The sequence below is a fragment of the Salmo salar genome, unplaced genomic scaffold (assembly GCF_905237065.1).
Source record: "Salmo salar unplaced genomic scaffold, Ssal_v3.1, whole genome shotgun sequence".
Lineage (NCBI taxonomy): Eukaryota > Metazoa > Chordata > Actinopteri > Salmoniformes > Salmonidae > Salmo > Salmo salar.
In genome coordinates this window covers 53,905-80,000 of record NW_025548083.1, presented here as the reverse complement: position 1 = coordinate 80,000, position 26,096 = coordinate 53,905, and the positions used below count along the sequence as shown (strand labels likewise).

The following is a 26,096-nucleotide window of genomic DNA, read 5'->3' as shown; positions in this document are numbered from 1 at the left end:
GGAGGGTTTAACTCCTTTAGGTGTCTGGATAGATGTGGAGGGTTTAACTCCTTTAGTTGTCCTGATAGATGTGGAGGGTTTAACTCCTTTAGTTGTCTGGATAGATGTGGAGGGTTTAACTCCTTTAGTTGTCTGGATAGATGTGGAGGGTTAACTCCTTTAGTTGTCTGGATAGATGTGGAGGGTTTAACTCCTTTAGTTGTCCTGATAGATGTGGAGGGTTTAACTCCTTTAGTTGTCCTGATAGATGTGGAGGGTTTAACTCCTTTAGTTGTCTGGATAGATGTGGAGGGTTTAACTCCTTTAGTTGTCCTGATAGATGTGGAGGGTTTAACTCCTTTAGTTGTCCTGATAGATGTGGAGGGTTTAACTCCTTTAGTTGTCTGGATAGATGTGGAGGGTTTAACTCCTTTAGTGGTCTGGATAGATGTGGAGGGTTTAACTCCTTTAGTTGTCCTGATAGATGTGGAGGGTTAACTCCTTTAGTTGTCTGGATAGATGTGGAGGGTTTAACTCCTTTAGTTGTCCTGATAGATGTGGAGGGTTTAACTCCTTTAGTTGTCTGGATAGATGTGGAGGGTTTAACTCCTTTAGTTGTCTGGATAGATGTGGAGGGTTTAACTCCTTTAGTTGTCCTGATAGATGTGGAGGGTTTAACTCCTTTAGTTGTCCTGATAGATGTGGAGGGTTTAACTCCTTTAGTTGTCTGGATAGATGTGGAGGGTTTAACTCCTTTAGTTGTCTGGATAGATGTGGAGGGTTAACTCCTTTAGTTGTCTGGATAGATGTGGAGGGTTTAACTCCTTTAGTTGTCTGGATAGATGTGGAGGGTTTAACTCCTTTAGTTGTCTGGATAGATGTGGAGGGTTAACTCCTTTAGTTGTCTGGATAGATGTGGAGGGTTTAACTCCTTTAGTTGTCTGGATAGATGTGGAGGGTTTAACTCCTTTAGTTGTCTGGATAGATGTTTAACTCCTTTAGTTAACTCTCCCTATTTGATTTCTAAAAAACAACCCTTTTATCTGATCTTCTCTGTTTTTCATTTTGCTTCACTTTTTTGTTTTGCTTCCTGTCTTGAAGTTTGGTGTGGGTTTTTCTTCTGTTGGCCTCTAAGTGGGCAAATTTAGTGGGTCTCATGGTGGGTGTCTTGTAGGTCCCAGTTGATGTTGCTAGTGGACAGCCCCTTGAGTGTCTTTCAGAACCCGTCCTAAAACCCCACCTGGCTCTTCGTTAGTCCTCCTGTTTTGGTTGTTGTCAGTGGCTCTTCGTTAGTCCTCCTGTTTTGGTTGTTGTCAGTGGCTCTTCGTTAGTTCCTCCTGTTTTGGTTGTTGTCAGTGGCTCTTCGTTAGTTCCTCCTGTTTTGGTTGTTGTCAGTGGCTCTTCGTTAGTCCTTCTGTTTTGGTTGTTGTCAGTGGCTCTTCGTTAGTCCTCCTGTTTTGGTTGTTGTCAGTGGCTCTTCGTTAGTCCTCCTGTTTTGGTTGTTGTCAGTGGCTCTTCGTTAGTCCTTCTGTTTTGGTTGTTGTCAGTGGCTCTTCGTTAGTCCTCCTGTTTTGGTTGTTGTCAGTGGCTCTTCGTTAGTCCTCCTGTTTTGGTTGTTGTCAGTGGCTCTTCGTTAGTCCTCCTGTTTTGGTTGTTGTCAGTGGCTCTTCGTTAGTCCTCCTGTTTTGGTTGTTGTCAGTGGCTCTTCGTTAGTCCCTCCTGTTTTGGTTGTTGTCAGTGGCTCTTCGTTAGTCCTCCTGTTTTGGTTGTTGTCAGTGGCTCTTCGTTAGTCCCTCCTTCTGTTTGAGAGAAGATTTTTGGTTTTCTTTTTGAGGAACATAACAGGTTGGACTGACATTATAGTCTGGTGCTTGAGGATCCATGGTGCTTCCAAGCTATCAATCAGTCTGCTACCTCTCTCTCCTGCTACCCCACTCTCTCCTGCTACCTCTCTCTCTCTCCTGCTACCTCTCTCTGCTGCTACCCTTCTCTCTCCTGCTACCTCTCTCTCTCTCCTGCTACCTCTCTCTGCTGCTACCCCTCTCTCTCCTGCTACCCCTCTCTCTCCTGCTACCCCTCTCTCTCCTGCTACTACTCTCTCCTGCTACCCCTCTCTCTCCTGCTACCCCTCTCTCTCCTGCTACCTCTCTCTCTCCTGCTACCCCTCTCTCTCCTGCTACCTCTCTCTCTCTTGCTACCCCTCTCTCTCCTGCTACCTCTCTCTCTCTCCTGCTACCTCTCTCTCTCCTGCTACCCCTCTCTCTCCTGCTACCCCTCTCTCTCCTGCTACCTCTCTATGCTTCTACCCCTCTCTCTCCTCCTACCCCTCTCTCTCCTGCTACCCCTCTCTCTCCTGCTACCTCTCTCTCCTGCTACTCCTCTCTCTCTGCTGCTACCCCTCTCTCTCCTGCTACCCCTCTCTCTCCTGCTACCTGTCTCTCTCCTGCCTACTCTCTCTCTCCTGCTACCTCTCTCCTGCTACCCCTCTCTCTGCTGCTACCCCTCTCTCTCTCCTGCTACCTCTCTCTCTCCTGCTACCTCTCTCTCTCTCCTGCTACCCCTCTCTCTCCTGTACCTCTCTCTCTCTCCTGCTACCCCTCTCTCTCCTGCTACCCCTCTCTCTCCTGTACCTCTCTCTCTCTCCTGCTACCCCTCTCTCTCCTGTACCTCTCTCTCTCTCCTGCTACCCCTCTCTCTCCTGCTACCCCTCTCTCTCCTGTACCTCTCTCTCTCTCCTGTACCTCTCTCTCTCCTGCTACCTCTCTCTCTCCTGCTACCTCTCTCTCTCCTTCTACCTCTCTCTCTCCTGCTAGCTCTCTCTCTCCTGCTAGCTCTCTCTCTCCTGCTACCCCTCTCTCTCCTGCTACCTCTCTCTCCTGCTACCTCTCTCTCTTCTGCTACCCCTCTCTCTCCTGCTACCCCTCTCTCTCCTGCTACCTCTCTCTCTCCTGCTACCCCTCTCTCTCCTGCTACCCCTCTCTCTCCTGCTACCACTCTCTCTCCTGCTACCACTCTCATGCTACCCCTCTCTCTCCTGCTACCTCTCTCTCTCCTTCTACCCCTCTCTCTCTTCTGCTACCCCTCTCTCTCTGCTACCTCTCTCTCTCCTGCTACCCCTCTCTCTCCTGCTAGCTCACTCTCCTGCTACCCCTCTCTCTCCTGCTACCTCTCTCTCTCCTGCTACCCCTCTCTCTCCTGCTACCTCTCTCTCTCTGCTACCTCTCTCTCCTGCTACCCCTCTCTCTCCTGCTACCCCTCTCTCTCCTGCTACCTCTCTCTCTCCTGCTACCCCTCTCTCTCCTGCTACCCCTCTCTCTCTCCTGCTACCCCTCTCTCTCCTGCTACCTCTCTCTCTCCTGCTACCCCTCTCTCTCCTGCGAGCTCTCTCTCTCTCCTGCTACCCCTCTCTCTCTCCTGTACCTCTCTCTCTCTCCTGTACCTCTCTCTCTCTCCTTCTACCCCTCTCTCTCCTGCTACCTCTCTCTCCTGCTACCTCTCTCTCTCCTGCTACCCCTCTCTCTCCTGTACCTCTCTCTCTCTCCTGTACCTCTCTCTCTCCTGCTACCTCTCTCTCTCTCCTGCTACCTCTCTCTCTCCTTCTACCTCTCTCTCTCCTGCTAGCTCTCTCTCTCCTGCTACCTCTCTCTCTCCTGCTACCCCTCTCTCTCCTGCTACCTCTCTCTCCTGCTACCTCTCTCTCTTCTGCTACCCCTCTCTCTCCTGCTACCTCTCTCTCTCCTGCTACCCCTCTCTCTCCTGCTACCCCTCTCTCTCCTGCTACCACTCTCTCTCCTGCTACCCCTCTCTCTCCTGCTACCTCTCTCTCCTGCTACCTCTCTCTCTTCTGCTACCCCTCTCTCTCCTGCTACCTCTCTCTCTCCTGCTACCCCTCTCTCTCCTGCTACCCCTCTCTCTCCTGCTACCACTCTCCTGCTACCACTCTCTCTCCTGCTACCTCTACTCCTCTCTCTCTGCTGCTACCCCTCTCTCTCCTGCTACCTGTCTCTCTCCTGCCTACTCTCTCTCTCCTGCTACCTCTCTCCTGCTACCTCTCTCATGCTACCCCTCTCTCTCCTGCTACCTCTCTCTCTCCTTCTACCCCTCTCTCTCTTCTGCTACCCCTCTCTCTCTGCTACCTCTCTCTCTCCTGCTACCCCTCTCTCTCCTGCTAGCTCACTCTCCTGCTACCCCTCTCTCTCCTGCTACCTCTCTCTCTCTGCTACCTCTCTCTCCTGCTACCCCTCTCTCTCCTGCTACCCCTCTCTCTCCTGCTACCTCTCTCTCTCCTGCTACCCCTCTCTCTCCTGCTACCCCTCTCTCTCTCCTGCTACCCCTCTCTCTCTCCTGTACCTCTCTCTCTCTCCTGTACCTCTCTCTCTCTCTCCTGCTACCCCTCTCTCTCCTGCTACCTCTCTCTCCTGCTACCTCTCTCTCTCCTGCTACCCCTCTCTCTCCTGCGAGCTCTCTCTCTCTCCTGCTACCCCTCTCTCTCTCCTGTACCTCTCTCTCTCTCCTGTACCTCTCTCTCTCCTGTACCTCTCTCTCTCTCCTTCTACCCCTCTCTCTCCTGCTACCTCTCTCTCCTGCTACCTCTCTCTCTCCTGCTACCCCTCTCTCTCCTGTACCTCTCTCTCTCTCCTGTACCTCTCTCTCTCTCCTGCTACCTCTCTCTCTCTGCTACCTCTCTCTCTCCTGCTACCTCTCTCTCTCCTGCTACCCCTCTCTCTCCTGCTACCTCTCTCTCCTGCTACCCCTCTCTCTCCTCTATCTCTCTCTAGTCATCAGTGTTGTTTGCCCAGTTAACGCAAGAGTGTCTGTCCAACTCTAATACTCCTACAGCCATGTTCCTAACTCTCTGTCTTTTAAATCATTAGCTAAATGGCATAACCCTATAACCCTGCAGGTCTGTTAGGAACTCCTGTTACATAACCGTTATAGGCAGAACCCTGCAGCCCTGTTGGTGTTAAAATCCTCCGAACCAAACACAGATGGTTGTTACTGTCTGTCTGACTTGAACCCTGCAGCCCTGTTGGTGTTAAAATCCTCCGACCCAAACACAGATGGTTGTTACTGTCTGTCTGACTTGAACCCTGCAGCCCTGTTGGTGTTAAAATCCTCTGAACCAAACACAGATGGTTGTTACTGTCTGTCTGACTTGAACCCTGCAGCCCTGTTGGTGTTAAAATCCTCCGAACCAAACACAGATGGTTGTTACTGTCTGTCTGACTTGAACCCTGCAGCCCTGTTGGTGTTAAAATCCTCCGACCCAAACACAGATGGTTGTTACTGTCTGTCTGACCTGAACCCTACAGCCCTGTTGGTGTTAAAATCCTCCGAACCAAACACAGATGGTTGTTACTGTCTGTCTGACTTGAACCCTGCAGCCCTGTTGGTGTTAAAATCCTCCGAACCAAACACAGATGGTTGTTACTGTCTGTCTGACTTGAACCCTACAGGTCTGTTGGGGATTCAGTTATGTAACGGTGCTGTAAAGACTGTCCGTTTTACTAAAACACACGTCACTTTATTAAGACTACAGGAATGTCCCTCCAGTGTTAAAGCGTGACTAATGAGCCATTCCCAGAAAACACTATATTTGTGTCGTGAATGAAAATGTTTATTAATTAAAGAGAGAGAGACTATTCAGTAAGGACAGATCATTGTCTTCCTGGGGGGGGGGCTGGGTGGATGGAGGGAGAGATGCCATCTTCCTGGGGGGGCAGGGTGGATGGAGGGAGAGATGCCATCTTCCTGGGGGGGGCAGGGTGGATGGAGGGAGAGATGGCGTCTTCCTGGGGGGGACAGGGTGGATGAGGGAGAGATGCCATCTTCCTGGGGGGGACAGGGTGGATGGAGGGAGAGATGCCATCTTCCTGGGGGGGGACAGGGTGGATGGAGAGAGAGATGCCATCTTCCTGGGGGGGACAGGGACAGGGTGGATGGAGGGAGAGATGCCATCTTCCTGGGGGGGGCAGGGTGGATGGAGAGAGAGATGCCATCTTCCTGGGGGGGGCAGGGTGGATGGAGGGAGAGATGCCATCTTCCTGGGGGGGGGACAGGGTGGATGGAGGGAGAGATGCAATCTTCCTGGGGGGGGGCTGGGTGGATGGAGGGAAAGATGCAATCTTCCTGGGGGGCTGGGTGGGTGGAGGGAGAGATGCCATCTTCCTGGGGGGGGGCAGGGTGGATGGAGGGAGAGATGCCGTCTTCCTGGGGGGGACAGGGTGGATGAGGGAGAGATGCCGTCTTCCTGGGGGGGACAGGGACAGGGTGGATGGAGGGAGAGATGCCATCTTCCTGGGGGGGGGACAGAGATGCCATCTCTCCAACATACAGGTTTAACATACTGGGCTGGGGGATTAAGGCTACCCCCTAGCCCCAACAGGTTAACCATACTGGGCTGGGGGATTAAGGCTACCCCCTAGCCCCAACAGGTTAACCATACTGGGCTGGGGGATTAAGGCTACCCCCTAGCCCCAACAGGTTAACCATACTGGGCTGGTGGATTAAGGCTACCCCCTAGCCCCAACAGGTTAACCATACTGGGCTGGGGGATTAAGGCTACCCCCTAGCCCCAACAGGTTAACCATACTGGGCTGGGGGATTAAGGCTACCCCTAGCCCCAACAGGTTAACCATACTGGGCTGGGGGATTAAGGCAACCCCCTAGCCCCAACAGGTTAACCATACTGGGCTGGGGGATTAAGGCTACCCCTAGCCCCAACAGGTTAACCATACTGGGCTGGGGGATTAAGGCTACCCCCTAGCCCCAACAGGTTAACCATACTGGGCTGGGGGATTAAGGCTACCCCTAGCCCCAACAGGTTAACCATACTGGGCTGGGGGATTAAGGCTACCCCTGGCCCCAACAGGTTAACCATACTGGGCTGGGGGATTAAGGCTACCCCTAGCCCCAACAGGTTAACCATACTGGGCTGGGGGATTAAGGCTACCCCCTGGCCCCAACAGGTTAACCATACTGGGCTGGGGGATTAAGGCTACCCCTAGCCCCAACAGGTTAACCATACTGGGCTGGGGGATTAAGGCTACCCCCTAGCCCCAACAGGTTAACCATACTGGGCTGGGGGATTAAGGCTACCCCTAGCCCCAACAGGTTAACCATACTGGGCTGGGGGATTAAGGCTACCCCTAGCCCCAACAGGTTAACCATACTGGGCTGGGGGATTAAGGCTACCCCTAGCCCCAACAGGTTAACCATACTGGGCTGGGGGATTAAGGCTACCCCCTAGCCCCAACAGGTTAACCATACTGGGCTGGGGGATTAAGGCTACCCCCTGGCCCCAACAGGTTAACCATACTGGGCTGGGGGATTAAGGCTACCCCCTAGCCCCAACAGGTTAACCATACTGGGCTGGGGGATTAAGGCTACCCCCTAGCCCCAACAGGTTAACCATACTGGGCTGGGGGATTAAGGCTACCCCCTAGCCCCAACAGGTTAACCATACTGGGCTGGGGGATTAAGGCTACCCCTAGCCCCAACAGGTTAACCATACTGGGCTGGGGGATTAAGGCTACCCCCTAGCCCCAACAGGTTAACCATACTGGGCTGGGGATTAAGGCTACCCCTAGCCCCAACAGGTTAACCATACTGGGCTGGGGGATTAAGGCTACCCCCTGGCCCCAACAGGTTAACCATACTGGGCTGGGGGATTAAGGCTACCCCCTGGCCCCAACAGGTTAACCATACTGGGCTGGGGGATTAAGGCTACCCCTAGCCCCAACAGGTTAACCATACTGGGCTGGGGGATTAAGGCTACCCCTAGCCCCAACAGGTTAACCATACTGGGCTGGGGGATTACGGCTACCCCCTAGCCCCAACAGGTTAACCATACTGGGCTGGGGGATTAAGGCTACCCCTAGCCCCAACAGGTTAACCATACTGGGCTGGGGGATTAAGGCTACCCCCTAGCCCCAACAGGTTAACCATACTGGGCTGGGGGATTAAGGCTACCCCCTAGCCCCAACAGGTTAACCATACTGGGCTGGGGGATTAAGGCTACCCCCTAGCCCCAACAGGTTAACCATACTGGGCTGGGGGATTAAGGCTACCCCCTAGCCCCAACAGGTTAACCATACTGGGCTGGGGGATTAAGGCTACCCCTAGCCCCAACAGGTTAACCATACTGGGCTGGGGGATTAAGGCTACCCCCTGGCCCCAACAGGTTAACCATACTGGGCTGGGGGATTAAGGCTACCCCCTGGCCCCAACAGGTTAACCATACTGGGCTGGGGGATTAAGGCTACCCCCTAGCCCCAACAGGTTAACCATACTGGGCTGGGGGATTAAGGCTACCCCTGGCCCCAACAGGTTAACCATACTGGGCTGGGGGATTAAGGCTACCCCCTGGCCCCAACAGGTTAACCATACTGGGCTGGGGGATTAAGGCTACCCCCTAGCCCCAACAGGTTAACCATACTGGGCTGGGGAACTAGAGAAGCTGGGGGTTTTATCAGGGGTGATATCAGGCGTGGACCACGTTTTCTGGCAAAGGGGCTCGCTTGGAAATTGGCTGTGTGTGTGTGTGTGTGTGTGTGTGTGTGTGTGTGTGTGTGTGTGTGTGTGTGTGTGTGAATTGGCTGACCCTTGTTTTATTTTGCTGCTTTGAGCTCCGTTCCCCAGAGATACTAGTGGAAATCAGTCAAACTTCCTCTGGTAGTGTCACGCACTCATCCAGAGGAAACACAGTGATCTCCAGAAGTATCGGGGACAGTGACCCGTTTTGGTTGTTTTGGCTCTGTACTCCAGCACTTTGAGTTTGAAATGATACAGTGACTACGAGGTTAAAGTGCAGACTGTCAGCTTTAATTAGAGGGTATTTTCATCCACATCAGGGGAACCGTTTTAGAAATGACAGACAAAGTATTAGGACAAATTCACTAATGTGTATTGAAGTAGTCAAACGTTTAGTTTTGAAGTCACATATTCCTAGCACGCGATGATTACATCAAGCTTGTGACTTTACAAACTTGTTGGATGCATTTGCTGTTTGATTTTGTTGTATTCCAGATAATTCTGTCTCCAATAGAAATTTATGGTAAATAATGTATTGTGTCATTTTGGAGTCATTTATTTATTGTAAATAATAATAGAAAATATTTCTAAACACTTCTACATTAATGTGGACGTTACGTTGATTATGGATAATACAAAGATCATGCTAACCTCTCACCATTACAATAACAGGGGAGGTTAGCATACCTCCAAGACATGCTAACCTCTCACCATTACAATAACAGGGGAGGTTAGCATACCTCCAAGACATGCTAACCTCTCACCATTACAATAACAAGGGAGGTTAGCATACCTCCAAGACATGCTAACCTCTCACCATTACAATAACAGGGGAGGTTAGCATACCTCCAAGACATGCTAACCTCTCACCATTACAATAACAAGGGAGGTTAGCATACCTCCAAGACATGCTAACCTCTCACCATTACAATAACAGGGGAGGTTAGCATACCCCCAAGACATGCTAACCTCTCACCATTACAATAACAGGGGAGGTTAGCATACCTCCAAGACATGCTAACCTCTCACCATTACAATAACAGGGGAGGTTAGCATACCTCCAAGACATGCTAACCTCTCACCATTACAATAACAGGGGAGGTTAGCATACCCCCCAAGACATGCTAACCTCTCACCATTACAATAACAGGGGAGGTTAGCATACCTCCAAGACATGCTAACCTCTCACCATTACAATAACAGGGGAGGTTAGCATACCCCCAAGACATGCTAACCTCTCACCATTACAATAACAGGGAGGTTAGCATACCTCCAAGACATGCTAACCTCTCACCATTACAATAACAGGGGAGGTTAGCATACCCCCAAGACATGCTAACCTCTCACCATTACAATAACAGGGGAGGTTAGCATTTTATATCATACCCCCAAGACATGCAAACCTCTCACCATTACAATAACAGGGGAGGTTAGCATTTTATATCATACCCCCAAGACATGCTAACCTCTCACCATTACAATAACAGGGGAGGTTAGCATACCTCCAAGACATGCTAACCTCTCACCATTACAATAACAGGGGAGGTTAGCATACCTCCAAGACATGCTAACCTCTCACCATTACAATAACAGGGGAGGTTAGCATTTTTGGAGTGTATGATATTTGTGCGTCTAACTTTCTGACTCATCTTTATTTACCATTAATTTCTATTGGACACAAAATAATCTGAAACCCAACCAAAACAAACAGCAAATGCATCCAACAAGTTTGTAGAATCATAAGTTTTATGTAATCAAATCAAATTGTATTTGTCACATTTAACACGTGTGTTAAAGTGACGGTGCATAGATAATAAACAGAGAGTAGCAGCAGTGTAAAAGAGGGGTCTGAGTAGCCCTTTGATTAGATGTTCAGGAGTCTTATGGCTTGGGGGTTGAAGCTGTTAACAAGCCTTTTGGACCTAGACTTGGCGCTCCGGTACCGCTTGCCGTGCGGTAGCAGAGAGAACAGTCTATGACTAGGGTGGCTGGAGTCTTTGACAATTTTTAGGTCCTTCCTCTGACACCGCCTGGTATAGAGTTCCTGGATGGCAGGAAGCTTGGCCCAAGTGATGTACTGGGCCGTTCGCACTACCCTCTGTAATACCTTGCGGTCGGAGGCCGAGCAGTTGCCATATCAGGCAGTGATGCAACCAGTCAGGATGCTCTCGATGGTGCAGCTGTGTAGAACCTTTTGAGGATCTGAGGACCCATACCAAATCTTTTCAGTCTCCTGATGGGGAATAGGCAGATAGACCCTAGGTCTTGGTGTGCTTGGACCATGTTAGTTTGTTGGTGATGTGGACACCAAAGAACTTGAAGCTCTCAACCTGCTCCACTGCTGCCCCGCTGATGAGAATGGGGCCGTGCTCAGACCTCCTTTTCCTGTAGTCCACAATCATCATCTTTTTCTTGATCACGTTGAGGGAGAGGTTGTTATCCTGGCACCACACGGCCAGGTCTCTGACCTCCTCCCTATAGGCTGTCTCATCGTTGTCGGTGATCAGGCCTACCACTGTTGTCATTGGCAAACTTAACGATAGTGTTGAAGTCGTGTCCGGCCGTGCAGTCATGAGTGAACAGGGAGTACAGGAGGGGACTGAGCACGCACCCCTGAGGGGCCCCCGTGTTGAGGATCAGTCCAGGATCCAGTTTCAGAGGGAGGTGTTCAGTCCCAGGGTCCTTAGCTTAGTGATTAGCCTTGAGGGCACTATGGTGTTGAACGCTGAGCTGTAGTCAATGAATAGCATTCTCACATAGGTGTTCCTTTTGTCCAGGTGGGAAAGGGCAGTGTGGAGTGTGATTGAGATTGCATCATCTGTGGATCTGTTTGGGCGATATGCAAATTGGAGTGGATCTAGGGTTTCTGGGATAATGGTGTTGATGTGAGCCATGACCAGCCTTTCAAAGCACTTCATGACTACAGACGTGAGTGCTACGGGTCTGTAGTCATTTAGGCAGGTTGCCTTAGTGTTCTTGGGCACAGGGACTATAGTGGTCTGCTTGAAACATGTTGGTGTTACAGACTCAGACAGGGAGAGGTTGAAAATGTCAGTGAAGACACTTGCCAGTTGGTCAGCACATGCCCGGAGCACACGTCCTGGTAATCCGTCTGGCCCCGCAGCCTTGTGAATGTTGACCTGTTTAAAGGTCATACTCACATCGGCTGCAGAGAGTGTGATCACACAGTCTTCCGGAACAGCTGATGCTCTCATACATGTTTCAGTGTTACTTGCCTCGAAGCGAGCATAGAAGTTATTTAGCTTGTCTGGTAAACTCATGTCACTGGGCAGCTCTCGGCTGTGCTTCCCTTTGTAGTCTGTAATGGTTTGCAAGCCCTGCCACATCCGACGAGCGTCAGAGCCGGTGTAGTATGATTCGATCTTAGTCTTGTATTGACGCTTTGCCTGTTTGATGGTTCGTCTAAGGACATAGCGGGATTTCTTATAAGCTTCCGGGTTAGAGTCACGCTCCTTGAAAGCAGCAGCTCTACCCTTTAGCTCAGTGTGGATGTTGCCTGTAATCCATGGCTTCTGGTTGGGGTATGTACGTACAGTCACTGTGGGGATGACGTCATCGATGCACTTATTGATAAAGCCAGTGACTGATGTGGTGTACTCCTCAATGCCGTCGGAGGAATCCCGGAACATGTTCCAGTCTGTGATAACAAAACAGTCCTGTAGTTTATCATCTGCTTCATCTGTCCACTTTTTTATTGATCTAGTCACTGGTGCTTCCTGCTTTAGTTTTTGCTTGTAAGCAGGAATCAGGAGGATGGAATAATGGTCAGATTTGCCAAAATGGAGGGTGAGGGAGAGCTTTGTATGTGGAGTAAAGATGGTCTATTTTTTTTTTTTTCCTCCCTCTGGTTGCACATTTAACACGCTGGTAGATATGACTGAAAACGGATTTAAGTTTCCCTGCATTAAAGTCCGTGGCCACTAGGTGGCCGTATTTAGCTCATTGAGTGGGGTCTTAGTGCCTTATACAGCTGTGGGGGGTCTTAGTGCCAGCTTCGGTCTGTGGTAATATAGATGAGAACTCTCTTGGTAGATAGTGTGGTCTACAGCTGATTATGAGATGCTCTACCTCTTGGTAGATAGTGTGGTCTACAGCTGATTATGAGATGCTCTACCTCTTGGTAGATAGTGTGGTCTACAGCTTATCATGAGATGCTCTACCTCTTGGTAGATAGTGTGGTCTACAGCTTATCATGAGATACTCTACCTCTTGGTAGATAGTGTGGTCTACAGCTTATCATGAGATACTCTACCTCTTGGTAGATAGTGTGGTCTACAGCTTATCATGAGATACTCTACCTCTTGGTAGATAGTGTGGTCTACAGCTTATCATGAGATGCTCTACCTCTTGGTAGATAGTGTGGTCTACAGCTGATCATGAGATGCTCTACCTCTTGGTAGATAGTGTGGTCTACAGCTTATCATGAGATACTCTACCTCTTGGTAGATAGTGTGGTCTACAGCTTATCATGAGATACTCTACCTCTTGGTAGATAGTGTGGTCTACAGCTTATCATGAGATACTCTACCTCTTGGTAGATAGTGTGGTCTACAGCTTATCATGAGATGCTCTACCTCTAGGTAGATAGTGTGGTCTACAGCTTATCATGAGATACTCTACCTCTTGGTAGATATTGTGGTCTACAGCTTATCATGAGATACTCTACCTCTTGGTAGATAGTGTGGTCTACAGCTTATCATGAGATACTCTACCTCTTGGTAGATAGTGTGGTCTACAGCTTATCATGAGATACTCTACCTCTTGGTAGATAGTGTGGTCTACAGCTTATCATGAGATACTCTACCTCTTGGTAGATAGTGTGGTCTACAGCTTATCATGAGATACTCTACCTCTTGGTAGATAGTGTGGTCTACAGCTTATCATGAGATAATCTACCTCTTGGTAGATAGTGTGGTCTACAGCTTATCATGAGATAATCTACCTCTTGGTAGATAGTGTGGTCTACAGCTTATCATGAGATAATCTACCTCTTGGTAGATAGTGTGGTCTACAGCTTATCATGAGATACTCTACCTCAGGCGAGCAAAACCTCGAGACTTCCTTAGAAATCCTGCACCAGTTGTTGTTTACAAATATACATAGACCGCCACCCCTTGTCTTACCAGAGGCTGCTGTTCTATCCTGCCAATAGAGTGTAAAACCTACCAGCTGTATGTTATTCATGTCGTCGTTCAGCTACGACTCAGTGAAACATAAGATATTCCAGCTTTTTAATGTCCCGTCGGATAAACGTGATGGTAGTTCGTCTATTTTATTATTGATTGGTTGTACGTTGGCTAATAGGACCGATGGTAATGGGAGATTACCCGCTCGCCGTCGGATCCTTACACGGCACCCAGACCTTCGTCCCCGATATCTCCGTCTCTCTTTCTCCTGCGAATGACGGGTATGAAGGCCTCGTCTGGAGTAAATTCTTCCCGTCCGACTCGTTAAAGAAAAAGTTTTCCTCCGGTACGGGTTGAGTAATCGCTGTCCTGATATCTAGAAGCTCTTTTTGGTCATAAGACACGGTGGCAGAAACAATTAAGTTTCAAATTAAGTTACAAATAATGCAATTAACACACACAATATCCCAGCTGGTTAGGAGATCGTAAAACGGCAGCCATCTCCTTCGGTGCCTGTCACGTCCTGACCAGCAGAGGGAGTAATTGTATTAGTTTTGGTCAGGGCGTGGCAGAGGGTTTGTGTTGTGTATGCATTTCTATGTTCTGTCTAGTTTAGTTTTTCTATGTGTAGGTTTGGGTGTTGGACTCTCAATTGGAGGCAGGTGTTTTCTAGTTGCCTCTGATTGGGAGTCCTATATAGAGGTGTGTGTTTGGTTTGGTTAGGTTGTGGGTAGTTGTATTTGCACTGCTGTTTGTTTAGCAAATCTGTTAGCTGTCGTTCTGTTTCTTGTTTTTCCCCGTTACTCACTTTAGATAATAAATTAAAGTATGAGTATTCCGGTACCCGCTGCGCCTTGGTCTCATCTCTCCGACACTTGTGACAGTGCCGTTGCTCATTGCTCGCTATGAATATGGAACTAAATGCTAAACTACTTGAGTAATACAAATATATGTGAATTTGTCCCAAGATTTCTGGTCCTCTAAAATGGGGGGCGGGGGGGACAATGTACAAAAAAAAGTGCTGTAATTTCTGAACAATTCACCCAATATGGATGAAAATACCATCAAATTAAAGATTGGTATCTACACTTTAACCTCGTAGTAATTGTATCATTTCAAATCCAAAGTGCTGGACTACAGAGCCAAAATAACAACAAATATATCACTGTCCCAATACTTCTGGAGAGCACTGTATTATTAAATTAATGTTTGTCTGTTCTATTTTGACATGGTCAGTATTGCGATAACCAAACATGGAGGCAGCCAGAGGATCACTGAGGTGATGTCTTTTCAGGGAATCACATCTCTCTCTCTCTGTGTGTGTGTGTGTGTGTGAGAGAGAGAGGCTCCCAGGGAGAGGCAGGGGCCTGAGGGCAGATAGAGTATAGGGTGGCTGGGTGAATCGGAGCCGGTCTCACACATTCCTGCTCCATGCCTGTATATGGCCATACACCAGGACCAGTCTGTCTCTATGATGTTTTCCATAATTCAATACAGCCAATCAAACGTTTAGAGGAATATTCAACTCGGCTTTGATGTCCGTTCTGAAAGAAGTTGACAAAAATAGTAACCAGCTGTAGTGTCGTAGTATTTCTAGAGACTCTAGTTGTTTCATACTGGAAACCCAGTTTCTAATAGAAATATTAAACTGGCTGTTATTGTGCTCCGTGGTCCTCTAGCCGTGGTCCTCTAGCCGTGGTCCTCTAGCCGTGGTCCTCTAGCCGTGGTCCTCTAGCCTGTGGTCCTCTAGCCGTGGTCCTCTAGCCGTGGTCCTCTGGCCTTCTTGCCGTGGCCCTCTAGCCGTGGCCCTCTAGCCGTGGTCCTCTAGCCGTGGTCCTCTAGCCGTGGTCCTCTAGCCGTGGTCCTCTAGCCTCTAGCCGTGGTCCTCTAGCCGTGGTCCTCTAGCCGTGGTCCTCTAGCCGTGGTCCTCTGGCCGTGGTCCTCTAGCCGTGGTCCTCTAGCCGTGGTCCTCTAGCCTCTAGCCGTGGTCCTCTAGCCTCTAGCCGTGGTCCTCTAGCCATGGTCCTCTAGCCGTGGTCCTCTGGCCGTGGTCCTCTAGCCGTGGTCCTCTAGCCGTGGTCCTCTAGCCCTCTAGCCGTGGCCCTCTAGCCGTGGCCCTCTAGCCTCTAGCCGTGGTCCTCTAGCCGTGGTCCTCTAGCCGTGGTCCTCTAGCCGTGGTCCTCTAGCCTGGCCTCTAGCCGTGGCCCTCTAGCCGTGGTCCTCTAGCCGTGGTCCTCTAGCCGTGGTCCTCTAGCCTCTAGCCGTGGTCCTCTAGCCTCTAGCCGTGGTCCTCTAGCCGTGGTCCTCTAGCCGTGGTCCTCTAGCCGTGGTCCTCTAGCCGTGGCCCTCTGGCCGTGGTCCTCTAGCCGTGGTCCTCTAGCCGTGGTCCTCTAGCCGTGGTCCTCTAGCCGTGGTCCTCTAGCTGTGGTCATCTAGCCTCTAGCCGTGGTCCTCTAGCCGTGGTCCTCTAGCCGTGGTCCTCTAGCCGTGGCCCTCTAGCCGTGGTCCTCTAGCCGTGGTCCTCTAGCCTCTAGCCGTGGCCCTCTAGCCGTGGCCCTCTAGCCGTGGTCCTCTAGCCGTGGTCCTCTAGCCTCTAGCCGTGGTCCTCTAGCCGTGGTCCTCTAGCCGTGGCCCTCTAGCCTCTAGCCGTGGTCCTCTAGCCTCTAGCCGTGGTCCTCTAGCCGTGGTCCTCTAGCCTCTAGCCGTGGTCCTCGCCGTGATCTTCTAGCTGGTCGTGGGGTCCTCTGCCTGGTTCAGTCATGTGATCCATCTAGCAACTGGTGTAGGGGTCCATCTGCCTGGTTAGTCATGTGGTCTCTAGCCTCTGGTCGTGGGGTCTACTGCCTGGTTCATGTGATCTATCTAGTAACTGGTGTAGAGGGTCTATCTGCCTGGTTAGTCATGTGTTATATCTAGTAACTGGTGTAGAGGGTCTATCTGCCTGGTTAGTCATGTGATCTATCTGCCTGGTTAGTCATGTGATCTATCTGCCTGGTAAGTCATGTGATCTATCTAGTAACTGGTGTAGAGGGTCTATCTGCCTGGTTAGTCATGTGATCTATCTAGTAACTGGTGTAGAGGGTCTATCTGCCTGGTTAGTCATGTGATCTATCTAGTAACTGGTGTAGAGGGTCTATCTGCCTGGTTAGTCATGTGATCTATCTAGTAACTGGTGTAGAGGGTCTATCTGCCTGGTTAGTCATGTAATCTATCTAGTAACTGGTGTAGAGGGTCTATCTGCCTGGTAAGTCATGTGATCTATCTAGTAACTGGTGTAGAGAGTCTATCTGCCTGGTAAGTCATGTGATCTATCTAGTAACTGGTGTAGAGGGTCTATCTGCCTGGTTAGTCATGTGTTATATCTAGTAACTGGTGTAGAGGGTCTATCTGCCTGGTTAGTCATGTGATCTATCTAGTAACTGGTGTAGAGGGTCTATCTGCCTGGTTAGTCATGTGATCTATCTAGTAACTGGTGTAGAGGGTGTCTATCTGCCTGGTTAGTCATGTGCTGGGAGGATCTATCTAGTAACTGGTGTAGAGGGTCTATCTGCCTGGTTAGTCATGTGATCTATCTAGTAACTGGTGTAGAGGGTCTATCTGCCTGGTTAGTCATGTGATCTATGTCTAGTAACTGGTGTAGAGGGTCTATCTGCCTGGTTAGTCATGTGTTCTATCTAGTAACTGGTGTAGAGGGTCTATCTGCCTGGTTAGTCATGTGATCTATCTAGTAACTGGTGTAGAGGGTCTATCTGCCTGGTTAGTCATGTGATCTATCTAGTAACTGGTGTAGAGGGTCTATCTGCCTGGTTAGTCATGTGATCTATCTAGTAACTGGTGTAGAGGGTCTATCTGCCTGGTTAGTCATGTGATCTATCTAGTAACTGGTGTAGAGGGTCTATCTGCCTGGTTAGTCATGTGTATCGCCTGGTTAGTCTTATCTAGTAACTGGTGTAGAGGGTCTATCTGCCTGGTTAGTCATGTGATCTATCTAGTAACTGGTGTAGAGGGTCTATCTGCCTGGTTAGTCATGTGATCTATCTAGTAACTGGTGTAGAGGGTCTATCTGCCTGGTTAGTCATGTGATCTATCTAGTAACTGGTGTAGATGGTCTATCTGCCTGGTTAGTCATGTGATCTATCTGCCTGGTTAGTCATGTGATCTATCTAGTAACTGGTGTAGAGAGGGTCTATCTGCCTGGTTAGTCATGTGATCTATCTAGTAACTGGTGTAGAGAGGGTGTGTCCGTCTGCCTTAGAAGGATCTCTAACATTTCCAAGACCTCTAGTAACCCCCCTCCACCCCCAGGTATAAGGACTACAGAGAGCCTCCATGGGCAGCTGAAGCCTACCAGTTCTCTAAAACCCCCCTCCACCCCCAGGTATAAGGACTACAGAGAGCCTCCATGGGCAGCTGAAGCCTACCAGTTCTCTAAAACCTACTGGGCCGTCCTAGCTGCCAGACTGGCCTTCGTCATCCTCTTCCAGGTACAGTACCACAAATAGCAGGGACACCTATGAACATTTAAAACAATTTACTTTATCAGGATATATACTGTATATACAGTACCAGTCAAAAGTTTACACACCTACTAGCCACCCTTTGCCTTGACGACAGCTTTGCACACTCTTGACATTCTCTCAACCAGCTTCACCTGGAATGTTTTTCCAACATTCTTGAAGGAGTTCCCCGCGTGTGCTGAGAACTTGTTGGCTGCTTTTCCTTCACTCAGCGGTCCAACTCATCCCAAACCGTCTCAATTGGGTTGAGGTCGGGTGATTGTGGAGGCCAGGTCATCTGATAAAGCACTCCATCACTCTCCTTCTTGGTCAAATAGCCCTTACACAGCCTGGAGGTGTGTTAGGTCATTGTCCTGTTGAAAAACAAATGATAGTCCAACTAAGCGCAAACCAGATGGGATGGCGTATCACTGCAGAATGCTGTGGGAGCCATGCTGGTTAAGTGTGCCTTGAATTCTAAATAAATCACTGACAGTGTCACCAGCAAAGCAACATCACACCTCCTCCTCCATGCTTCACGGTGGGAACCACACATGCAGAGATCATCCGTTCACCTACTCTGTGTCTCACAAAGACACGGCGGTTGGAATCAAAAATCTCAAATTTGGACTCATCAGCCCAAAGGACAGATTTCCACCGGTCAAATGTCCATTGCTCGTGTTCCTTGGCCCAAGCAAGTCTCTTCTTCTTATTGGTGTCCTTTAGTAGTGGTTTCTTAGCAGCAATTCAACCATGAAGGCCTGATTCACACAGTCTCCTCTGAACAGTTGATGTTGAGATGTGTCTGTTACTTGAACTCTGTTAAGCATTTATTTGGGCTGTAATCTGAGGCTGGTAACTCTAATGAACTGATCCTCTGCAGCAGAGGTAACTCTGGGTCTTCCTTTCCTGTGCCGGTCCTCATGAGAGCCAGTTTCATCATAGCACTTCATGGTTTTTTTGCGACTGCACTTGAAGAAACTTTCAAAGTTCTTGAAACGTTCCGGATTAACTGACCTTCATGTCTTAAAATAATATAAATAAATGGACTGTCGTTTCTCGTTGCTTATTTGAGCTGTTCTCGCCATAATATGGACTTGGTGTTTTACCATATAGGGCTTATCTTCTGCGTACCACCCCTACCTTGTCACAACACAACTGATTTGGCTCAAACGCATTAAATAGGAAAGAAATTCCACAAATTAACTTTTAACAACGCCTGTTATTTGAAATGCATTCCAGGTGACTAGCTCATGAAGCTGGTTGAGAGAATGCCAAGAGTGTGCAAAGCTGTCAAGGCAAAGGGTGGCAACTTTGAAGAATATGAAATATAAAATATATTTTGTTTTGTTTAACACCTTTTTTTGGTTACTACATGATTCCATATGTGTTATTTCATAGTTTTGATGTCTTCACTATTATTCTACAATGTAGAAAATAGTAAAAATAAAGAAAAACCCTTGAATGAGGGTTTGGGGCAGCAGCCTAGTGGTTAGAGCGTTGGACTAGTAACCAGCAGGGTAGCCTAGTGTTTAGAGCGTTGGACTAGTAACCAGCAGGCAGCCTAGTGGTTAGAGCGTTGGACTAGTAACCAGCAGGTAGCCTAGTGGTTAGAGCGTTGGACTAGTAACCAGCAGGCAGCCTAGTGGTTAGAGCGTCGGACTAGTAACCAGCAGGGTAGCCTAGTGGTTAGAGCGTTGGACTAGTAACCAGCAGCGTAGCCTAGTGGTTAGAGCGTTGGACTAGTAACCAGCAGGTAGCCTAGTGGTTAGAGCGTTGGACTAGTAACCAGCAGCGTAGCCTAGTGGTTAGAGCGTTGGACTAGTAACCAGCAGGTAGCCTAGTGGTTAGAGCGTTGGACTAGTAACCAGCAGGGTAGCCTAGTGGTTAGAGCGTTGGACTAGTAACCAGCAGGTAGCCTAGTGGTTAGAGCGTTGGACTAGTAACCAGCAGGTAGCCTAGTGGTTAGAGCTTTGGACTAGTAACCAGCAGGTAGCCTAGTGGTTAGAGCTTTGGACTAGTAACCAGCAGGGTAGCCTAGTGGTTAGAGCGTTGGACTAGTAACCAGCAGGTAGCCTAGTGGTTAGAGCGTTGGGCCAGTAACCAGCAGGTAGCCTAGTGGTTAGAGCGTTGGACTAGTAACCAGCAGGTAGCCTAGTGGTTAGAGCGTTGGACTAGTAACCAGCAGGTAGCCTAGTGGTTAGAGCGTTGGGCCAGTAACCAGCAGGGTAGCCTAGTGGTTAGAGCGTTGGGCCAGTAACCAGCAGGTAGTCTAGTGGTTAGAGCGTTGGACTAGTAACCAGCAGGTAGCCTAGTGGTTAGAGCGTTGGACTAGTAACCAGCAGGTAGCCTAGTGGTTAGAGCGTTGGACTAGTAACCAGCAGGTAGCCTAGTGGTTAGAGCGTTGGACTAGTAACCAGCAGGTAGCCTAGTGGTTAGAGCGTTGGACTAGTAACCAGCAGGGTAGCCTAGTGGTTAGAGCGTTGGACTAGTAACCAGCAGGTAGCCTAGTGGTTAGAGCGTTGGACTAGTAACCAGCAGGGTAGCCTAGTGGTTAGAGCGTTGGACTAGTAACCAGCAGGGTAGCCTAGTGGTTAGAGCGTTGGACTAGTAACCAGCAGGGTAGCCTAGTGGTTAGAGCGTTGGGCCAGTAACCAGCAGGTAGCCTAGTGGTTAGAGCGTTGGACTAGTAACCAGCAGGTAGCCTAGTGGTTAGAGCGTTGGACTAGTAACCAGCAGGGTAGCCTAGTGGTTAGAGCGTTGGGCCAGTAACCAGCAGGTAGCCTAGTGGTTAGAGCGTTGGACTAGTAACCAGCAGGTAGCCTAGTGGTTAGAGCGTTGGGCCAGTAACCAGCAGGGTAGCCTAGTGGTTAGAGCGTTGGACTAGTAACCAGCAGGGCAGCCTAGTGGTTAGAGCGTTGGACTAGTAACCAGCAGGGTAGCCTAGTGGTTAGAGCGTTGGACTAGTAACCAGCAGGGTAGCCTAGTGGTTAGAGCGTTGGGCCAGTAACCAGCAGGTAGTCTAGTGGTTAGAGCGTTGGACTAGTAACCAGCAGGTAGCCTAGTGGTTAGAGCGTTGGACTAGTAACCAGCAGGTAGCCTAGTGGTTAGAGCGTTGGACTAGTAACCAGCAGGTAGCCTAGTGGTTAGAGCTTTGGACTAGTAACCAGCAGCGTAGCCTAGTGGTTAGAGCGTTGGACTAGTAACCAGCAGGGTAGCCTAGTGGTTAGAGCGTTGGACTAGTAACCAGCAGGTAGCCTAGTGGTTAGAGCGTTGGACTAGTAACCAGCAGGCAGCCTAGTGGTTAGAGCGTTGGACTAGTAACCAGCAGGGTAGCCTAGTGGTTAGAGCGTTGGACTAGTAACCAGCAGCGTAGCCTAGTGGTTAGAGCGTTGGACTAGTAACCAGCAGGTAGCCTAGTGGTTAGAGCGTTGGACTAGTAACCAGCAGGTAGCCTAGTGGTTAGAGCGTTGGACTAGTAACCAGCAGGTAGCCTAGTGGTTAGAGCTTTGGACTAGTAACCAGCAGGTAGCCTAGTGGTTAGAGCTTTGGACTAGTAACCAGCAGGGTAGCCTAGTGGTTAGAGCGTTGGACTAGTAACCAGCAGGGCAGCCTAGTGGTTAGAGCATTGGACTAGTAACCAGCAGGTAGCCTAGTGGTTAGAGCGTTGGACTAGTAACCAGCAGGTAGCCTAGTGGTTAGAGCGTTGGGCCAGTAACCAGCAGGGTAGCCTAGTGGTTAGAGCGTTGGACTAGTAACCAGCAGGGCAGCCTAGTGGTTAGAGCATTGGACTAGTAACCAGCAGGTAGCCTAGTGGTTAGAGCGTTGGACTAGTAACCAGCAGGTAGCCTAGTGGTTAGAGCGTTGGACTAGTAACCAGCAGGTAGCCTAGTGGTTAGAGCGTTGGACTAGTAACCAGCAGGTAGCCTAGTGGTTAGAGCATTGGACTAGTAACCAGCAGGTAGCCTAGTGGTTAGAGCTTTGGACTAGTAACCAGCAGGTAGCCTAGTGGTTAGAGCGTTGGACTAGTAACCAGCAGGTAGCCTAGTGGTTAGAGCGTTGGACTAGTAACCAGCAGGTAGCCTAGTGGTTAGAGCGTTGGACTAGTAACCAGCAGGTAGCCTAGTGGTTAGAGCGTTGGACTAGTAACCAGCAGGTAGCCTAGTGGTTAGAGCTTTGGACTAGTAACCAGCAGGTAGCCTAGTGGTTAGAGCTTTGGACTAGTAACCAGCAGGCAGCCTAGTGGTTAGAGCGTTGGACTAGTAACCAGCAGGTAGCCTAGTGGTTAGAGCGTTGGACTAGTAACCAGCAGGGCAGCCTAGTGGTTAGAGCGTTGGACTAGTAACCAGCAGGGTAGCCTAGTGGTTAGAGCGTTGGACTAGTAACCAGCAGGTAGCCTAGTGGTTAGAGCGTTGGACTAGTAACCAGCAGCGTAGCCTAGTGGTTAGAGCTTTGGACTAGTAACCAGCAGGGTAGCCTAGTGGTTAGAGCTTTGGACTAGTAACCGAAAGGTTGCAAGTTCAAATCCCTGAGCTGACAAGGTACAAATCTGTCGTTCTGCCCCTGAACAAGGCAGTTAACCCACTGTTCCTAGGCTGTCATTGAAAATAAGAATTTGTTCTTAACTGACTTGCCTGGTTAAATAAAGGTTAAATAATAAAATGAGTGGGTGTGTCCAAACTGTTACCTGGTACTGTATGTAATATCAAACTGACTCTGGTTGGACCAATGATCAGTGTGGTTGGACCACTGATCAGTGTGGTTGGACCACTGTGTTTGTAGTGTGGTTAGATCAGTGTGGTTGGACCACTGTGGTTGGACCAATGCTCAGTGTGGTTGGACCAATGCTCAGTGTGGTTGGACCAATGATCAGTGTGGTTGGACCAATGATCAGTGTGGTTGGACCACTGTGGATGTAGTGTGGTTGGACCACTGTGGATGTAGTGTGGTTGGACCACTGATCAGTGTGGTTGGACCACTGTGTTTGTAGTGTGGTTAGATCACTGTGGTTGGACCACTGTGGATGTAGTGTGGTTGGACCACTGATCAGTGTGGTTGGACCACTGTGTTTGTAGTGTGGTTAGATCAGTGTGGTTGGACCACTGTGGTTGCAGTGTGGTTGGACCACTGTGGTTTCAGTGTGGTTGGACCAATGATCAGTGTGGTTGGACCAATGATCAGTGTGGTTGGACCAATGATCAGTGTGGTTGGACAACTGTGGTTGGACCACTGATCAGTGTGGTTGGACAACTGTGGTTGGACCAATGATCAGTGTGGTTGGACAACTGTGGTTGGACCAATGATCAGTGTGGTTGGACCAATGATCAGTGTGGTTGGACCAATAATTAGTGTGGTTGGACCACTGTGTTTGTAGTGTGGTTAGATCACTGTGGTTGGACCACTGTGGTTACAGTGTGGTTGGACCACTGATCAGTGTGGTTGGGTCAATGATCCGTGTGGTTGGACCACTGTGTTTGTAGTGTGGTTAGATCAGTGTGGTTGGACCACTGTGGTTGCAGTGTGGTTGGACCACTGTGGTTTCAGTGTGGTTGGACCACTGTGGTTGGACCAATGATCAGTGTGGTTGGACCAGTGATCAGTGTGGTTGGAGTGTGGTTGGACCACTGATCAGTGTGGTTGGACCAATGATCAGTGTGGTTGGACCAATGATCAGTGTGGTTGGACCACTGATCAGTGTGGTTGTATTTTAGTCACAGTGGAACATTTATCAGATGATTCAGTACAACACCAACCAGTTAAACAAACTCCTGTCTTCTGTTGTCGCTTTGTGCTCCATCCTTTCCATCAATCTCCACCCTGACGTCCACGACGCTCTCTCTCTCCATCAGAACCTGGTGATGTTCCTGAGCCTGCTGGTTGCCTGGGTGATCCCGGACGTGCCGAAGAACATCAGTGAGCAGCTGAAGAGAGAGAAGACTCTGCTGGTGGACGTGTTCCTCCGAGAGGAGAAGGAGAAATTCCACCTCCTCCAGAGCCTCTTCTCCTCCAAGGACCAGCCCAGCCAGGGTCAACCCGATACGGCCCATTTCCGTACTCTACCCTTAGGCCTCTCTCAGGGCCTAGGCCAGCCCTCGGGCGGAGACGGAGGGGAATCCCGTGCGAGATGCAGGGCTGCCAGTTTCAGCCAGTTCACCAGACGGATGTCCGAGTCTCCTAGCAACGACGCGGGCCGACAGATGTCCATGTCTCCGAGCAACGACGCGGCCCGACACACAGCGGTCTGACTACGCTACTGTAGCAATTCAATGCGAACTTTCTTTATCCCCACAGGGGACGTTTAGCCACTAGCGTGGTAGCGACATGGAGTCCCGAATGCTCCTCTGCGATCTCTCAACCCCATGTAGACTTTGTGGTGTTCTCTTTCTGGTAACGGTGAGATGATGTAACACGCCGATCGCGGACTTGTCCTTCTGGACGGATAATCTACATATTCTTGACCATTTGTATGTTTATTTGCATAATGAGAAGTGACTGTAAAGTTAGTTCCTTTCTAAGGGGAAAACTCCTTCAGCCAGATGGATTTCTCTGAGAGAGCTTCCCATGTCTGGAACACACTGCCTTCAGACATGGGACTGCTCTTTACCACACCTTCACAAATAACCTGAAGACATGGCTAAAGGACAGTCAGGTGTGTGAACACAATCCCCAGCTGTATGGACCTGCTTTCCATGTTGTCAACAACACAATCCCCAGCTGTATGGACCTGCTTTCCATGTTGTCAACACAATCCCCAGCTGTGTGGACCTGCTTTCCATGTTATCAACACACAATCCCCAGCTGTGTGGACCTGCTTTCCATGTTGTCAACACAACCCCCAGCTGTATGGACCTGCTTTCCATGTTGTCAACACCATCCCCAGCTGTATGGACCTGCTTTCCATGTTGTCTACACAATCCCCAGCTGTGTGGACCTGCTTTCCATGTTGTCAACACAATCCCCAGCTGTGTGGACCTCCTTTCCATGTTGTCAACACCATCCCCAGCTGTATGGACCTGCTTTCCATGTTGTCAACACAATCCCCAGCTGTGTGGACCTGCTTTCCATGTTGTCTACAACACAACCCCCAGCTGTGTGGACCTCCTTTCCATGTTATCAACACAATCCCCAGCTGTGTGGACCTGCTTTCCATGTTGTCAACACAATCCCCAGCTGTGTGGACCTGCTTTCCATGTTGTCAACACAATCCCCAGCTGTGTGGACCTGCTTTCCATGTTGTCAACACAATCCCCAGCTGTATGGACCTGCTTTCCATGTTGTCAACACAATCCCCTGCTGTATGGACCTGCTTTCCATGTTGTCAACACAATCCCCAGCTGTGTGGACCTGCTTTCCATGTTGTCAACACAATCCCCAGCTGTGTGGACCTGCTTTCCATGTTGTCCCCAAAACATCGTTGGTACTTTTTCTGTCATTTTGTTTGGTTGCTTTTAGCGTTGTTGCTTTCTGTCTGTCTGTGTTACTGGTTATATGTTGCTCTGTCTGTCTGTGTTACTGGTTATATGTTGCTCTGTCTGTCTGTGTGTTACTGGTTATATGTTGCTCTGTCTGTCTGTGTTACTGGTTATATGTTGCTCTGTCTGTCTGTGTTACTGGTTATATGTTGCTCTGTCTGTCTGTGTTACTGGTTATATGTTGCTCTGTCTGTCTGTGTTACTGGTTATATGTTGCTCTGTCTATCTGTGTGTTACTGGTTATATGTTGCTCTGTCTGTCTGTGTTACTGGTTATATGTTGCTCTGTCTGTCTGTGTTACTGGTTATATGTTGCTCTGTCTGTCTGTGTTACTGGTTATATGTTGCTCTGTCTGTGTGTTACTGGTTATGTTGCTCTGTCTGTCTGTGTTACTGGTTATATGTTGCTCTGTCTGTCTGTGTGTTACTGGTTATGTTGCTCTGTCTGTCTGTGTTACTGGTTATATGTTG

General features: G+C 49.4%; 1 protein-coding gene across 1 annotated transcript in view; it reads left to right on the top strand.

Annotated features, from left to right (window-relative positions):
• LOC106594131 (anoctamin-2) overlaps positions 1 to 25,714 on the top strand; it is a gene marked incomplete at its 5' end in the record, with an annotated part of 27,065 nt that extends 1,351 nt beyond the window's left edge. The window contains 2 exons of the mRNA XM_045711897.1: positions 18,037 to 18,142; positions 24,004 to 25,714. Of these exons, the coding sequence (XP_045567853.1) occupies positions 18,037 to 18,142; positions 24,004 to 24,399 (502 nt within the window). The remainder of the gene's footprint in view (positions 1 to 18,036; positions 18,143 to 24,003) is intronic.
• Between the last annotated feature and the right edge of the window lie 382 nt (positions 25,715 to 26,096).